We start from the raw sequence: 18,364 nt of genomic DNA, 5'->3' as shown, positions 1-18,364 counted from the left end.
TCTATGTTCATATAGAAAATATTATCCTTTCCAGCATTTTTGCAAATGATATTCTTCACATTACCAACTTTTTACCTGTCAAGTGGGTAAATCTTTGTGTAAATGGCTGGTGTTATCTCCCTCCCACTTCTCTGCACTCTTCAGAAAAGTGAAATGTGAAATGCTGTCCATCACCCTGAGCACTGTTTCTGTACTAATTTTATGGCTAAACTATGATTGCAACTTGTTCCCTCGCTAGTCAGTTCAAAAATGTGTACACTGGTGACAAGTGGTGAAAACTACCCCTACTGGAAAGACCACTCAGACCATGAGTTCCTAATAGTTTGGTCAGTGGGCACAACATTTATGAGAGAATAATAAAGTATTACTATTCCCTGGAGACCAGTTATATTGATTTCCCCATTGGAAATGTTTTCAACAAAGACATCTTTTTTCTTTCAGCAAACAAATTGTCTTATTTTTGGAAAAGGGTGAAATACCTTGTTCCATTTTGTTTTTGCTTTCTATGCACACTGACAGCCTTTAATTCTCAAATGTGGCTTGGTCTCAACTGTGGAAGTGCTTCCTCTATTAAGGAAAAGGTATGCTTAGGAGAAGGGAATGTGGATCCGTGAATCTGTAAACAGAGGCATTCATCAGCACACATTAGCCATAGAGGATGTGCAAAGCTATGAACTAAAATAACTCCTGATAATGTTTTTCTTTTCCTTTTAATTATCCCCTTCTATGATGAGACATTAAGATTGAAAAGTTGTTCTCCACTTTTGTTCCCTGATCCCCCATGTTAATTCCTTTGTTTTTCCTCTTTATTTCCCCATCCAACACCTCCCCACCATTCCATATTTATTTGTCCTTATTCTTGGCAAAACTGCTTGTTTTTGTATCATATTCTTCAAAGAATTTGAAACAAAGATTGTGTTTTTTCTTTAAGTTTTTCTTCTGGTGTTGGTTGATTTCTTACCAAAATGTTTGATTTAAAATTTTTTTTCTTGTCATTTGCAGAAGCCGAAAGCGGTATGCACTCTTCGTTAACTTTCCTTCCAACCTCAATCCTCTACCTTCACTCCTTCTAACTCCAGGACTAACCCTTTGTCAAGAATTCAGGAAGATAACACCTTACTTTCTGTGTATATATAAATATGTGTACATATATGCATATATGTATATAATCACCCTTGTCTGGTGTATATATATGTATGTATATATGTATATTTATATACAAGACCCCTGATTATATATCTATAAATCGATGGTAGCATTTGGTGTTCTGGTTTTATTTGTTAGTTTTTGTGGATTATGCACTAACTTCTTTGCAGGAAACCTTAAAAAGTTGGGGGAGGGAAGGAGCACAATCTGATTTTCAGTCTTGACACTATTAGTGTGACTGATTGATATTTCACTTAATTTTTTTTTCTCTTTGGCATTTTTTGTCTGTTTTTGTATTGTGTTGATGTGTCCACCAGATTTCGTGATGCCATTTTGTCTGCATACCATATCCACATTCCCAGTGATCTCCTCTCTGTATCTTTTTTTTCAGAGTCTACTTTCTGTAATATAGTCTTGTCTCTTTACCCACATAACAGAGACCAAGTCATTGTTCTTGTTTTGTTGATAAGTTTTAAGCAATTTAAAAATCTGTATAGTACTCAGTAAAGTCACAGTACTCTTCTCCCAAAGTCTCTTGGGAGAATGATTTCCATAACTGTTTGCCTGAGAAAGTGCCATTTATCACAGCAAATATGTGTCTTTTTTCCCCCTTGTGTGTTTGACATATTTCTGAACGTGACATCTTGAGTTTCATCACTTGACCGTGTTCCATTTTCCTACTGTTTGGTGTTGCATGAAGCATGATCAAAAACCTTAGGCGATCTTCCTTTCCCCCTTTCTTGATTAACTTTCTCAATCTAATTGTTCACAAAAGTCTTTTCTGTGATAATCTTGTTGAAAACATTTCATTATATTTTCCACCTGCTCATTTTCTCATGCCTCATCTTCCTTACTGGTTGTGTGCTCTGTCTTGCGTTGATTTGTGTGTGGATCTATATGTTCATCTTATCTTCTTCCCTGAGTCTCCTAATTCTGTGGTTTGGACTGGTTATGTGGAAACAGAGGTGGCTTCCTGTCAGTTTGGCATTAGTTATGTGGTCCAACTGCGGAGAAGTTACTGCAACGAGTCAAACCTTCCAGGTTTCTAGTGCTTGCAACTCTATGTTGGCTTTGGAGTCGTCTTACCTTGTGGTGAAGGCATGTTGCTGATGAAGGCATGCTTCATGTCCAAAAGTAGGATGGGTTTGCTCCCAGAACAAAATCCCCAACATTCTTTCAATGAAAGTATTTCCATGTTAATGATTCTTTCCCCTAAGAACAATTAAACACACACACACACACACACACACACACACACACACACACAACCTAGTTCATTTTCAGAAACCATGATGAGCTAAAATCAATCCATCCCTACATTGCCAGACAAACTGGGAGCAACCTTTCTTATCGTATTTGTGTATAATGAATCAAGCCCCAATAGACCGTAGCATGGAATGTCAACTTGTCTTCTACCTGTATTGTGCCTTTTTTTTTTTTTGAGTTGCAAGTAAAAGTATGTGTGTCCAGGTTTCTGATAGAAATGTCCAAGTAGCTGATGCTAAGTGATTATAGTACACTACAAGCCATGGGGAAGCCTGTCAAGTCAGCTTCCGGTGTGTGCCCTGACAGTTCTCTCCAGCTACTTTCCACCCTAGAAGTAAAACTGATTCAAATAAAGTGTCACCTGCTAGTCGATGCCCCTGACACTGGCCCTGGTAATGCTTCCTCCTGAGAGGCCATGAACCAACCTTAGATGGTTGTTATTGACTTTTTCTTTTGCCTTTCTCTAGTTTCCATTAGCTTATGATTAATATGCATATTTCCAATGACCATAGCATCATGCAGCTTGTCAACAGCATGCTATGTTGCCTAGAGGAAAGGGATGATTTATTTGTAAAGAGGATTGCCCAATGGAGACCCTTACCCATCATACATATTCAGAGTAGCTAGAAAACTCTTTCACTTCATTTCTTTTTATTTCATTTGTACTTTCCTTGAGATTTCCCCTCCTAATCATTGCCAATCTTTTAGATCTACAGATCCGCATATTTGGTACAATTTTTAGGAACATGATGACTACCTTTCATGGAGTTCTGCTTTTATTTTCTTCATGAGCCAGACATCAAAAACTCATAGATAAGGGAAAAATCCAGATCCAGTCCTGTCCCCATGGCTAGTCCGCCTTTATGTTTCACTATATTCTACTCACTAAGTAATCAACAAGTCGACAATTAAGTATCAGTTCTATGCTAAGTGTTGTGAGGGGTATTGCAAAGACACAAATAATATAATCATTGGCCTCAAGGAGATTGCATTTTATAGAGGGAGATCATGGCTGTGTGTATTTTACAACACAAAATATAGAAAATTAATAAAAGCAGTTTTCAAGGAAGGCATTAGTATCTGAATACACCAAAAAAGACCTCATGTAAGAGTTATATGGTATATCAGACAACCTTTGAAGGTTTCTAATTCTAATAGGCAGAGATAAGAAAGAACAGAGCACATTTCTAGGCATGGAAGATAGCCTGCAAAAGCATGAAATCAAGAGAAAGCTGCATATGTTGACTTAATCTTGTGCAACTTGAGCAGTTCTATGCTCAATTTGCAGAAGAATCTTGGCACCAAATATTCTTGAATTATGATCGTCAGGACTGAAGAGGACATCTGAAAAGGAAGTCATGTTGGAGCACTAGTGGTGCATAGTGGTCCTTAGTGATTATTTGCAAGACTTTTGAGCCTTGTGGGAAGGACAGGATTCTTGAGTGTTCTTGCCCTCATTAATTCACCTTATTTTGCCAACTCAGAAACACATAAATGTAGTTGCTCCTGGGACAAGGCCTGACTCATATGAACTCTAACATGATGTGTTTGAAAAACACATTTTCAAAAACAAGCTTTCTAACTAAAGAAATGAATCAGAAAGGAAGTTGCTCCCCAGCTGATACTATGACTCATAGTGAGTTAGGAAGGGAAAAAAATCAATTGATATACAAACCTAGGACAAAAAAAATGAAGACTAGATGAGTGTCCTCAGTGACAGTGTGTGAGTTACCCTACTGAAGAATGAGAAGGCAACAGGGATTTTTTAGTCAGAGGAACTCTGGACGAGGTTCATAGAGGTCTAGTTCTGGTCCTTGTTTGAAAGAAGAAGTTATTTTAGTCTTTGTCTTTGTATGCCTTGCACCTAGTCTACCACACACACACACAAAAACCCCCAATAAATACTTGTTGATTGATTGTGACTGTGAGCAAATCACCTAAAAGTTCTGTGCCTTAGTTTCCTCATATAAAAATGGGGACATGGATTAAATGATCTTTACAGTCTCTTCTAGCTCTAAAGTTAGACTCTATTTTTCCCAGTGTCTCAGATGCAAAAAAAGTATATATTTATTTTGCTATTTACCTCTTTTACTATGATTCACCCAAGTCTTTATTCAATACCTACTATGTCTAAGGCACCAAGCAAGGCATTGTGGAGTGCCTAAAAATAAACAAGGGATGATCCCTTCTCTCAGAGAACATAATGGTCATATTTCTCTGGTCAATTTATACTTACTTGGATGCCTCATCATCATACCACATTGATGAAGAGGAGTGCATTTAAGAAAAGCTCTTGGCTTTTTATACTAGAGTCAAAACAGAGGAGTTATCACTACTTCCTAAGATATATGTGTGTGTGTGTGTGTGTTATATAACATTTCTGTTCCATTCTTGGGTCAATATGCAAACTCTTTGAGGCCTAGAAAAGCCAACTTATAGAAAGATCCCTCAGTGACAGACAGGACCAAAGATTTAGATACCAGAATGGCCAAAAGTCAACAGAACAAGAAAAAGAGCAGATCAGACTTGTTGATATTTGGGTATCATAGGATGTCTTGAGTTTGGAATGACTAAATGGAAAAAAAACAGGAAGAGAGAGAATAAAAAAGAGAACACATGAGATATTGCCCAAGAGCAGAAACTTATGAACCCTATTTTTTAAAGGTTCTTTTTGGAATTTGGCTAATAGATACATGGAAAAGTAAAGAGTTCCCTAGAAGCTGAATAAAATTTTCTCTGTCACTAATATTTCAGAGTCAGGAAAGTGATGTAGTGATTCACAGGGAGAGAAGCTTTTTTTTCTTAGTCAGAGGACAGAGACTCAGGCATAATCAGGATATTTTGTTTATTTGTTCCAAGGGAGATAAAAGAGCCTTGGGAGATCAGGAATGACAGCCAAAGAATAGCAGATACTTGGCAAATTAGAGTCACTTGACCCAAGGTTCTGAGCTTATATTTTTAAGGAAGAGAAAGATGAAAATTTCCTTTAAACTCTTAGAAATTTGGGGATTTTGAATGCAAATGGAACATTTAAAACTTTTATCTGGCTAAAATATGAAAAATGGCAATATATTTCCCCAAAGAGTCTTTGAAACTGGGTATCCATCTAGCAATTTTTTTCATTTCAGTCCATTGGAATCTGAGAATGCATGATGGCCAAATCATTAAGAAGAGGAATCTGGTAGAATGTAATTAATATTTTTTTATACATCAAGAATTCCTTTCCCTTTTTTTCTTGAGTACAGGACTAATTGTTGAGATTGCCATTCAGAAAAATGGAAAGTCATAGACAAATCAGGATGTCCTCAAATGTGATTTCTACATGAACATAAAAATGATTGAAAACAATCTACCCCCTTGTCCAAAGTGACAAGTGTGTGTGGGTGTCTCAGAATTACAGAGTTGCAATATGGAAGAGGCTATTGGTGGCATGAGGTTTAAAGAAGAAATCCCACCATAGCCTAAAGTCAGTCCAAATTAACTTGCCCATGTCCAGATGTTCTTCTGGCATAAAATATTTCTGAAAGTTCAGCCTGTAAAAAGGACCTACAATGCAAATCAGTTACCTCCTCCTGGGTAGCTCATTAGTTAGTACCAAGGGCTAAAAGGAGCAATAGCAACCAATGACATCATCGAAGATTATTTGCTCCCAGCCCTTAATCATTTTAATTACCTTACTCTCTAGTTTGACTTTAATGGACTTGAAGGAAAGGCTCCACTATAAATGGCGTGCTCTGCAGTTGTTAGAATGCTGAGCCCAACCTTTTCCCTGCATCGCTGGCTGTTCTTCACCATAGGGATAGGGAGAGAAAGAATGAAAAGAGATTTGTCATTTGTGGGAAGTTTGCTCCTTCCTACTTCATCTTGTGCAATGACACTGTGGGTTCAATTACCGAGATACAAATGAATGAAGCAGATAATATGGGGAAGAAAGACACCCCAGCTTACATGAGAGGCTCATTTTGCAGATACATCCTGCCAAGCCATTGATGAATGTCAGAATTCTGCTTTTGATCTTTGTTGTTTTAATCTTTTGTATGTGCCACTCAAAATACTTTTTCTCACTTAGACTTAACTAAAATGTACACTATTCTTTTTTTTTTTTTAACCCTTACCTTCTGTCTTGGAGTCAATCCTGTGTATTGGCTCCAAGGCAGAAGAATGGTAAGGGCTAGGCAATGGGGGTCAAGTGACTTGCCCAGGATCACACAGCTGAAATGTACACTATTTTTGCTTGTGGCATATACTTCCATTCTCTGCCCCAAATGGGAAGCAGCCATAAATCTCTTTATAATACCTGGCACATAAGCTAGTTGGTACTCAATAGCTGTTTATTGCTTGATTGCTTCATTGGTGGACCCAAGATGAGTTGTTTTCACTCATCCTATCATGGTGAGGGTAGATATCGGACCAATGATAGCAGATTAAGTAATACTAGTCCATCCTTAGGTTTAGTTACTACCCATATGCACTGGGAATTTCTTTGAAAATGCAGCCAGCTCTTGACAGGTCACCATTATGACAGGAGAAGTGAAATTATACATCTAATATGGTGCACAATTAAAACTTCATTAGTAATACTAAAATAGAAAAAAGCACTGCCTCTGGAGTCATGGAGCCTGGGTCCAATTCTGCTTCTGATACTCTCTAAGGCGATTTGCTTAACTTTTTTCCTGGGTCTCAGTTTCTTCATTTGTCAAATGAAGGGAATGGACAGGTGGTCTCTGAGGTCTCTTCCAGCTGTCAAGCTCTCTAATCCTATGATCTCATTAGCTATGGAATGTAAACATTGAGCTAGCCAAAGAGGCAATCATTTCTTAAGACAAATTCTTAAAGCTTCTCCTATCCTGGTCCTGCTCTTGGCTGTGGAAGGTAGAGGAGGAGCAGAGGTCTTGGTTAATCCACAAAGTGAAAAACCCACTTCTGCTTGATGATGAGGTGACTGCATGTTACAGTTATCCGTTTCTGTGTTCAGTTTAGAGCCCCCTTTTTCGATTTGTGGATAGTTTTCATTGCTGCCTGTCTATCAGGGGCTAGAACAATGAAATCTTCAAAGATTTTCTGCTATCATTTAGTGTTAATAATAGCAATGACACAGGTTCAGTTTCTCTCCAGCACATCCCCTTCTAGAAACTTAGGGTATTCCTGTGATACCAGATTATTATCTTGTGGTAATGACCCACTGCAAGATGTCCCAACTGAACAGAAGTTCACCTGGGTCACCCCTATCTTATTAGAATCACCCTCTGATTGCTACAACCCTTCCATGGAAGAGTTTGCCACTAGAAAATGGTTACCTACTAATCACCCTCTTGTTTTCAGTATTTGATGACTTCCTTCCTGTAATCTAATTTCTAAACATCAATCTTAAGCACCGGAGATTTACAGATCAAAGGAAATCTGTGTTAGATCTAGTAATGTATTTAGTATCTCCCCTAAATTGTCCTCTGAGCTTAAAAAAAGGTATTCCTTTAGTTCCATCTGAATCCAAGGCATATTAGCACGAACTGCTTTTTTATTTCTAAGTGATTAAACTTGAGGGAGCAGATCCTAATGCCTGCTTAGCCTGAAAAAGTTTCCTTTACAGATTCTCATCCTAGTGCTAGATGTTCTGCTTAGTATATATCTCATTTTATATATGTATATATATATATACAATTATAAATATATATACACACACATACTCTTTTACAGAAACAAAAAGGCAATGTAGGGGATATAAATTTTATTTTCTGAAAAATGGGCATCAAAAAGTCAACAAGCGTTTATTAAGCATTATACATTGAGGCCAGGCCATTGGGACAGACACCACTCCTTTCACATCAGAGTCTAACAAACACATACCTTTTCTGTGCAAACTCAGGTTCCTTAGTATTTCCACCCGTTAAATGCATGATCTATTCATTTGTTAGTGTGGTGATGATTCTTTTCCTAGATATTCATCTTTTTTTACGTTCTTCTCACTGTCATGCAGATGTTGTGTTTCCCCCTGCATTGGTAACTGGTTGTCTTGTATTATGCCCCTCAGTAATATGTGGAATACATACCTGTATATTTATGTATGCATATAGGGGTCCCATTAACTGTCATTGGAAGTAAATATTGGCATCAAAATGGCTTCATTTGACCAGCAGCTCTTCCACATTGACCTTTTATAGGAAGTTCCTGGGAAATCAGAAGTTCCACTCACATACCAAGCAGGCAGGGCAGACTATTTCCTGAATTTGTTAGCTTTCTGGCATATGGATTTGCTTTGGTTTTCTTAAAAAGATGCCTAGGGTATGCCAGTTTGGGAATCACCACCTAGTTCACTAATGGCATTATCAGATCAAATGCCTAGGATTTTGGACCTGAGGGACTGTGGACTTGGCGTTAAATCTGCCAGGATGGCTTCGGGCATCCTCACATCCCTTCCTATCTAGTGGGCCCCCTATAAGAAGCAATCATATGATGTAACCTCAACATTTTTTTTCTTAGAATGTCTCCTCACAACTCTTATCTTCTCTGTTTGTATTTCACTGAGCAGCATATTAATTAATCCTGGAAACCATCTCAAAATCCAAGAAGGAACTTTAGGATTCTTCATTGCAAGTGATGCCAAAGAAGTCAAAAGGTAAAATTGTTGGGATTTTTTCCAGTTGTTTTTTTTTCCTCTTCCACAATTACTTCCCCCAAATCTTGAAAATCAGTGGGGGAAGTCTGTTGAGACAAAGTGTCAACAAGTGCAGTGGTGAAGGACTGAACACCTTCAAGTGCTTCTTTTATACCCGAATTAATTCAAAAATTCCCGAGCTACTAGCATGGACTGATTTGCCTGTTCTCCTTGACTAGAGAATCACCAAGTTTCCATCTCATGTGCAGTACTGATGCAAGTGAGATATCACAGAATTATTCTGCTGTAATGAAATGAAAACCTTTCTCAATTTAGTTTGCCAAGCATTTTGTTAACAAGGCACTGCATTAGACACTGGAAATTCAAAGACAAAAAACTACTTGGATGCTGCCCTTAAGCAACTTAGCAGCAATAATAGTAACAGCATTTATATAATACCTACTATGTGCTTGGTACTGCACTAAGGACTTTGCAAATAATATTTCATTTGATCCTCACAACAATAACAAATTTATTATTATCATTATTATCATAGTCATTAAATGAGGTGAAATTTGAATTCAAATCCTTCTGTTTTGAAGCTTGACAATGTATCTACTGTGCCATATAGCTGTCCCTAAAATTATAAACTAATAATGGGATTTGATGAGCATTATTCAAGTCTCTACTTATGTTTGACATTAAACATAAGAGAAACAGAAATAAAAGAAAGAACTAGGCAAATATGCAAGGACAGTCATTCTCAAACTTTTTGATCTCAGGACTCCTTAACACTCTTAAAAATTAATGAGGACTCCAAAGAGATCCACAGATATTTATCATATTAGAAAACATAGTATTCATTCATTAATTCATTGAAATAACAGCAATAAGCCCATACATGCTAACGTGAGTAACATATTTTACTGAAAAATCTATTTTGTAAAAAGAAGAGTAATGTTATATGTATTTTTTGCAATTCTCTTATCATCTGGCTTCATAGAATTCTCATGTGTGCTTCTATATCAGTCTATTGGAATATATGTTTCTGTTGACATATGAAGAAAATTCAGGCTCGCACAGATAGGTAGTTAGAAGAAGGGGAAGTATGTTAATAGGTGAATAATGTCTTAGTATTATTATGGAAATAGTTTGAACATCGTAGATCCCCTGACTGGGTCTTATGGACCCACCAGAGATGCATGGACCATGATTTGAAAACCATTTCACTAAGGAAATTTGGAGATGGAGAAATGTATATCAATTGTTGAGAATTTTTAGCCTCTGGGCATAGAAACGGGGTCAAATCTAGTCCCCCTTCAGGGTTCTGGGCTATCATTTTCTGAATCTTTGCTCCCAGAGTTCCAACTCCTCCTTGGAAACTGGATCCATTCAAGCCAGCTGGGTGAATAAGCCCTTGCCCTTCTAAGCTCACTATTAAGGAGGAATGCATTAGGGTCCAGATTAGTAGACAGAAAAGCTTGACACAGCAGCTCTACTCCATGAACCAGAGGCTAGGGAGCCCTACAGAAATATAGATCACTTATGCCTCCCCCTACTCCCATTTGTGTAATTCCCTTTCCCGTTGCATCTCTCCCTAATGAATGTCACCAACACAAAGTGGTCCAAGAAACAAATTACATCCTATATTCAGTAGTGCAATATGTCTCATTTCTCTGCTTTATGATATTCACAAATACATGCTGACATAATAAGTACAAGACCAGGCTATGATTTTCCATGGTGTGGGGGAGGTGTCAGGGCAAATGCTGTCAGTAAAAGGATTTCAAATAGATGATGCAGGCAGAAAACCACAGAAAGGACTGAGGAGATTTGAATGGAACTAGACAAGTTGGTTTTTCATTTGGTTTTCAACGGAAAACTTGATTACGATGACCTGCTATTAAGTGAACATCCTCAACTTAAAAAGCAGCAGAAATTAATGACTTGGAGCTTGTAGAAAACCCAAATTGACCAGATGAGGCCCAGGAGAGAGGACTGAAATGGTCTGGCGAAAAATCTGTTTGGGGCCAGCGCATATGACCAGCATAATCAAAGCACAGGATATTCTCATTTATTTGTAAGCAGACTAAAGAATCAGTCTTTGGTATATAGCCATCAAATGGACTCCATGCCATCATTTATGCAGAGAGAGTAAGTGGAAAACAAAAGATTAAAAGAAGGCTAAAGACTGGATTTATGATTTCATTCACATACAGGGAACTGGATGGTAAGGAAACTCTCTGCTAACTCAGCTAGCGTCTTCTCTGCAATTTATAGTCTTCAAAGGTGGCCTGGGTCTCAGGACCCCTTTATACTCCTAAAAATTATTGAAGACCTCTCAAAGACATTTATTTATGTGGACTTGTGTCTACTGATTTATCTTAGCAGAAATTAAAAATCTTAGATTTATTATGAAAATAATTTTGACCTTGCAGATCAAAAGGGTGTTGGGGACCCCCAACTAGCCTTTGAGAACTGCTGGCCTAGGGTGCTGAAAAAGTCAAGTGACTTGCCCAGGGTCACACAGTCAGCATGTATCAGAGGTGAGACTGCAGTCCATGTTTTCCTGCTTTAAGGAAGGCTCTTTAGCCTCCATGAACAAGCTGTCTCTCCACTAAGAGAGATGTACTCACAATATGTCACTGGGGACGTGGGTGACTTCTCTTTTCCTCATATATCCAGGGAAGGAAGACATTTAACATTTAAAAGCAGTGTCCTTATTTGTAAAATGGAGCTAATAGTAGTCCCTACGCTACAAGGTTGTTGGGAGGATACCATCAGATAATATATGTAAGGCATTATGGCAAATTCTTAAAGAGCTATATAAATGTTAGCTATGATATTATTGTCTGTAAAAGGAGGGGAATGAGCTGGGTGACCTCTTAAGGTTCCTTTTTCTAAATCTATTATCCTCTTACCTCCAAGTGCCAGAAATTTAATAAAATGGATTTCATCACATCACTAATACTAAACCCTCATAAGCCTTTGTTCTATCCATTGTGACGTTTTCAACTTGCCTTGTATCACCTCATTTGAGCCCTACCCCATTAATTAGGTTCATTGCCTGCACATCATATAATGAGTGATCTTTTGAACCAAGCTTAGAGCCTTTTATAGATGACTGCCTGCTAAGTCTTGTTTAATCAAGGTGAAACATTCACTGACAGTAAATGCTATATAGTTATTTGTAGTATTCTGTAGCATGGGGGTTTACTATCTTATTTTATTTCATTTTAATTTATTCTCAGGAATACAAAATTCAGAGCAGTGTAGAACCTTAGAAATCACCTAGTTCAAATGCCTCACTTTACAGATGAAGAAATTGAGTCTCAGAAATATGTCTAAGGTGGATTCAAATTGGATGCAATCAAATCTGGATTCAAATTCAAGTCTTCTGTCTTTAAATTGAGTGCCATTTTGGGGGAGAATAAATCACCCAGCAACCTGGCATCATAGACTTAGGCAAATCACTTCATTCCTCTGGGCCTCCTCAGTAAACAAGAGCATTTGACCAGTTGATCTCCAAGGGCCCTTCCAGTTTTAATGATATATAGCCGCCATCTTGCATTTTGGAGATTGGTGCTGGATTTTGTATTATAGAAGCAATGTCTGACTCAGACGCCATCTGTTCTTCCTCCCCACCATTCTGTTTGTCTAATGAACAAAGGTATTTTCAAAGCATCACCTTTGTAATTTTTGAATAAGGAATAGCTACATCTGTCTCCCATGTTCCTTAAATCTTTAGTTGGCTGCTAAGGAGAGTCAAGAAATCAGAGTGGTGTCCTTGCCAATGGCTAGGCATTCACTTGACATGTGTATGGCTTGAGGTACACTACGTGATGCTTTCAAAGATGAAAGACAAGCGAGCTAATCTTCTGGGTTACATTATCAACCTTTCCCCCAATTACTTTTCCAATGAAAGTTTATTAAAAGAAGCACTAACTCCAAGACCAGAGACGCATGTTTGAAATGAAAGGTCTTGCAACAAACATTTCCATCTCTAAATGTCTAAACCTTTCAAAAGATGAAAGGAAATTAGTGCTGGCATGTTTCATTAATTTGGCACCATAGTAAGAGGAAATGTGGGACTCATTTCATTTGGGTGGATTAAGAAATGTGTCAGTTTTTCCATTCTCTCTCTCCAGGGCATATTTTTACTGCAAAGCCTGTCATGATGACGTCACAGATCCCAAGAGGATAAAAAAATGTGGCTGCAAACGGTGTAAGTAATATTTTTTCTTCCTTTCCTCCCCTACAGACCCCCATTCCAACTTCACTTCCTTCTCCATCTACTGGGCTTAACGACTATGCTTAAACATGTTTATAGTTCACAAACTGGCACAAAGAGACTTGAAATAAATATTGTTTGCTCAGTTGACAAAGCTGTCATTCAAAAAAGCACAGGCCACCACTTTTCCTATTCTCACTTTCTATCCCCACTTAATCCCCCCAAGAAGTGACCTAAATGAACCTTCATTGCCTCCTGACTTAAGATTGGTGTTAGCAAAGGTGAGTCTGATCTGGGAGGGTAGAACCCCCTATTTTATTTTTTAAAATTTTATATTTATTTTATTTCCTGGTAAGGTGATTTTACTGTCCAGTGAGATTTGAAGGGCATGAAGATAGGCAGCATCTGGTTAGGATATGGAGTCACAGTGAGATTTTATACCTTTTCCATTTATCAATAAAATAGATGAAGTCAACAAGATTCTAGCAACAAAGGGAGGGGAAAAAACTAAATTCGGATATCTTCTTTCATCCTAACTCAATCATTGCTAGGCAGATTTACTTGGATTATTTTACTCAAGAGAAGTGTGACATAGAACATGGATGGCTGATCTTAGAGCAAAGAAGTTAAGTTGGTCACCTAACATTCATTAAGTGCCTACAACAGGCACTGCACTAAGCTCTGGAGTTACAGAGACAAAAGACAAAAACCAGTCCCTGCTCTCGAAGAGCCTGGCTTGATAGAGGAGTTCACAGTCTAGTAGAAGCCTGGGTGTGCCTCTGGCACATTTTGGATGAGTGACCCTGGAGAAGTCACTTCCTCTCCTAGTGGTCTGGCAACTCTTTAAGATTATGAGTGGCTAAGAAGATGCTGATCTGCCTTGGTGAAAGGAGTTTCATCATCTCGTTTCTTCATCACTGGTCCAGTTACTTTTCTTATTCTGTTCTCACTCAAGGAGGCATTTGCTCATTTTTTCTCCATTTGTGGCCCCTAAAGGAAGTTCTCAAAGGCAGCATAGTGGCACATCTAGCTCAAATCCCTTCCAGATGAAGTCCAGAGAAAACTCTTAAGATATGGAGAAGGATGGACTGAATGTCTACCTTTCCTAGAAATAGTGAACTGGCAGTACGCATGTTTATTCAGTGATTCATATCCATGGCAGAAATGAACTGGGCACTCTCCATATCTTTTAATGGCAGGAAAGGAAAGACATATCATTAAAAATACTTTTTATCATCATAACCACAATTTAATGCTTTAAAGTTTGCGAAGCTCTATACATCTTATTTCATGTGATCCATCTGACAGCCCTAGGAGGTAGTGCTTATTAATATCATCAATTGACATGAGTAAACTGAGGCATAGAGTAGTTAAGTAATACCTTTGAGGCTGGATTTTAACTCAGGGCTTCCTAACTCCATATTCCTCATTCTTTCACCTCTGCCATCTGCAGCTGATGAAATGATGCCCAAGAAGACATGTCTCCCTCCCTCAAAAGCCACAGAAAAGGCCCTGGAGAGAAGTTAATTTCTAGTGGGAAATGCTAACTACATAAAATTCTTTTTATGGGAAAAACTGATCTCTTTAGCTTTCTCGACAGGGTAGTAGCACCTTTGACCAAAAGCATTATCTCTAAGCCTGACCTAATGTTAGTTTGCTTCAGAATAGAATGTAAGCCAGTTAAATCCTGAAATTGGCCAAGACAATTTGGAAAATACACATAAATCAGAGAATGTCAGTAGCTCTCTCTATGGGGACTGGGAAATCCATTCCATGGGAACTCCAGACAAGGACTGGACCTGTGATTTTATTTATATGGGCAGTTACCCAATAAGGCCACTACAAATGCAGGTTGGTATTTTCTTTGCTACTAATAGTCTTGGAGAGCCACCTTGAGCAGTAAGAGGTTAAGTGACTTGTATAGAGTCACACAGTCACTGTGTGGCAGAGGCATGACTTGAATTCCTGACTCCAAAAGCCAGTTCTCTATCCATTATACCATGTTGCTTCATGGTCCAACCCAACAAAAATCACCCACTATACTACACACACACACACACACGTGTGTGTGTGTGTGTGTGTGTGTGTGTGTGTATCTGACAAGTTCCCATCTGGACTTTGTCCAGTGACTCTCCGTGAGGAGGAACTATGACCAGTACACCTGTAATAAAGAATTGAGCTTAATTTATTGACCTTGGCCTTAATTTATTGACCTGAGTCCTAAGAATTGTCACAAAGGGGTTGAGGAAGTAGTTAGTCTCTGCTTCCTTTAGTTAGTAGTGTAGCCCTAGACAGAGGACTTTCATTAACTACAACAAAGATCCTTATCCTTCCCATTACTAGCAGGAGAAATAGTGAACAGAAGATCAGTTATTTCTAGTTGGAAAATCCCTCTAATGAGTGCAAAAGGAAGGCTGGTTCTTATTAAGACTCCATGAAGAACCCCAATTTTCCCAAGTTTCTTCTTGATGTGAAAAATCCCGAGAGAAACAAGTCTTTCATTCTGGGGACCCTCCAAAAAAAAGAGCTACCTTCAGAAGGATATAAGACCTAGGAAAAATCAAATTATGTTCTCTTCCCCTCCCATCTATTGGGTAAGGAAATCCAGGCTAAAGAGAAGGGACTTGCCCAAGGTCACATGAACAGTTAGGGACTGAACTGGGAGCAGAATTATTATTTTTTTCTCAGAATGTTCTTTCTACTAAAGCAGTCACTCTGGTTCACCATATGAGTAATTCTGAGACCCACTGACTGCCTGGATCATTTCAGTTATCCAAGGGCATATAGACAAAAAGAGAGAAAAGGGACATATTTTTCTGGATTCGCCACTTACTGTATGACCTTGGGTAAATCATTTTTTTCTCTGAACCTCAGTTTTCTCACCTGTTAAATGAAGGGGTTAGACTAGAGATCTTCTAAGATTCATTCAGCTGCTAAATCTATTATCACATGAACCTTTGGGGAAGGAGAACCAGCTCTCTTCAAGTAAACTAAACTCTCAAAGGAAAGAGAATCCCCTAAGACTATATCCAAGCAACTTTGTGACAATGTAGGACAACAGAGGGAAGGCCAGGTCACAGATAGCTGAACAAGGTAGGAAAGTGGACAAGGGTGACTGTAACTTTAAAGCAAGAATTCTGAATTTCCATGGGTGTCATGTCTGGCAAAGCCCATGTCTAGAACCCCTCTCAGAAAAAAAAATGGTTTTAAACACATAAAATAAAATACAGAGGATGGTGATAGAAACAAATAATATTGAAATTTGGTTATTCAACTACTTTTTAAAAATAAGTTCATAGACCTCATGTTAAAAATCCTTGTATTAAAATGATAATGGTAGGAAAGGCTCAACCAAGGATCTCTGAGTCAGGCTTCTGATGATTCTCCAAGTCAACTGAAAAGAAACAAGTAAATATATACTTTTTCCCCCCTTTTTAACAATATTTTGACCTACCACGGTATTTCTCCCAACTGTATTTCCAGGCAAGCCAACAAAACTACCTTCCCCACTGGAGAAGCCAGGGGGATGCTCATAATTGTTAGAAATGATTTTATTCTCTTCATTTCCCTTAAAGTTAGTTCAGCTAGTGAAGCATATGATCCTTAATCATGTGTGGCCCAGATCACTGCAAAAGCACCATCTCTCCCAAAGCTAAACTAACATGACAAGGTTTTGTTTGGGTTTTCCTCCCTCTCCGTCCCCACCTCCAATGCAGATCTTGGCTGTCAAGCTAATATTTGACAGCAAAGTGGGTTGTCTAAATATTTTTTTTCCATAATTAACAAAGTAGAGCAGTCAGTGTTACAGAGAGTTGAAATGCAGATGAGGTGGGGGGAGAAAAAGAATTGCTAAAAATAAACTTCCCCTTGTATGCAGGTGAGTGAAGTGGGAAAGAAGTATTTTTGTGACAAAGAAATCTTAATTATAAGGGCATTAATTATCGGCAGCTCCCCCAGCCGGTCAAAAGCCAGTTTCGAGAATAAGGCATTGGTGGGCCCATGTCTCTTTGAAGGCGTCTACACATTTGCCATGACAGCATCAAGGCCTGAGCAAGAAGCTGACCCACATAGCCATTTGTCCAAACCTGTTAGGTTAGGTATTAATAATTTACCTAGGAGTCGTACATCTCCACAAAGCAAGGATAATTAAAATAACCGGGCTTTTCCTTTCACAGCTTCCTCTCTCCCATCCTCCTTCGTCAAATAATCTGTAATGTTTCATGTCACCTTGTCCAGAAGAATTCCCAAGAGTGGAAATCCAGTGTGTTCCTGACTGGTCATTCTGTGTTTATGTAGTTTTAACTTTTGCATTTCTTTGAATTTCCATGTAGCTTTCCAAGGAAGAGAACAGCCCAATTTGGTCTGAGATGAAAGCTTTTGGAGCCAAATCTTTGTTCCTTTATTTATTTATTTATTTATTTATTTTAGATAGCAAACCTGCTTTAATTGTTTATATTCTCCCCCTCCCCAGATTTTAAGCTTGCAGAGAGTGTATCATCATAAGGGGACAAATCATGTATAATTGATGTATTTGAAGACGTTTTATTTTAATCTCTGATAATTGACATCTTTTTGATTTATTTTTTTTTTCTCTTGCTGCCTTGGAACACGGGCCCTACTCTATTTTAACTGCACACTGGTAGTGATATATTGTGAGTAAATTGGGTTCCTAGAAGCCCCGAGTCCAGTCCCGCCTGTCTTTCTCTAGAAGAGATTCTTTATTTCTGTATAGTTTCAGTTCTTTTCTTTTGGACATTTATGTTGCATGTAGCAATGACATCATACCCACACCTCTCCATCCTCCAACATGGTCCATAGACTTGCAAAGAGCCGGAGATGGTCGGTGGCTCGACCCACTGTCCAATCATCCCCACCCTCGCTACCTACCTATACCTTCCTTGTCAGCTGCAGACGCGGTCTTATTTTTTCTGTTGGGAAATAAGACGGACAAAGTGGTTCCTCTTCTCTTAAATGACTTTGAACCCGTCTCGTGACTTTTTAGAAGAGACCGAGTAGGCTGGGATAATTACCACCATAGTTGCACATGCCGGATGGAGTGGAGGCCATCGACATGCTTCCTAGCCTCCACTGCCTCCGTGCTTGAATTCATATTCCAAAGGAAGTCCATA

At 38.5% G+C, this 18,364-nt stretch overlaps 1 protein-coding gene across 32 annotated transcripts in view; it reads left to right on the top strand.

Annotated features, from left to right (window-relative positions):
* The window catches only part of KCNMA1 (potassium calcium-activated channel subfamily M alpha 1), a 936,156-nt gene that overhangs the window by 753,520 nt on the left and 164,272 nt on the right, over positions 1-18,364 (top strand). For 16 of the 32 annotated variants that reach the window (XM_056819947.1, XM_056819943.1, XM_056819916.1 and 13 more), the window contains 3 exons: positions 1,003-1,014; positions 8,939-9,025; positions 13,153-13,229. In XM_056819947.1, the coding sequence (XP_056675925.1) occupies positions 1,003-1,014; positions 8,939-9,025; positions 13,153-13,229 (176 nt within the window). The remainder of the gene's footprint in view (positions 1-1,002; positions 1,015-8,938; positions 9,026-13,152; positions 13,230-18,364) is intronic. The other 16 variants (XM_056819953.1, XM_056819921.1, XM_056820012.1 and 13 more) reach the window with 1 other exon arrangement.

Source organism: Monodelphis domestica, chromosome 1 (genome assembly GCF_027887165.1).
Source record: "Monodelphis domestica isolate mMonDom1 chromosome 1, mMonDom1.pri, whole genome shotgun sequence".
NCBI classification, from domain to species: Eukaryota; Metazoa; Chordata; class Mammalia; order Didelphimorphia; family Didelphidae; genus Monodelphis; species Monodelphis domestica.
The sequence above is the reverse complement of the archived record's forward strand: the minus strand, read 5'-3'. Positions and strand labels throughout refer to the sequence as shown.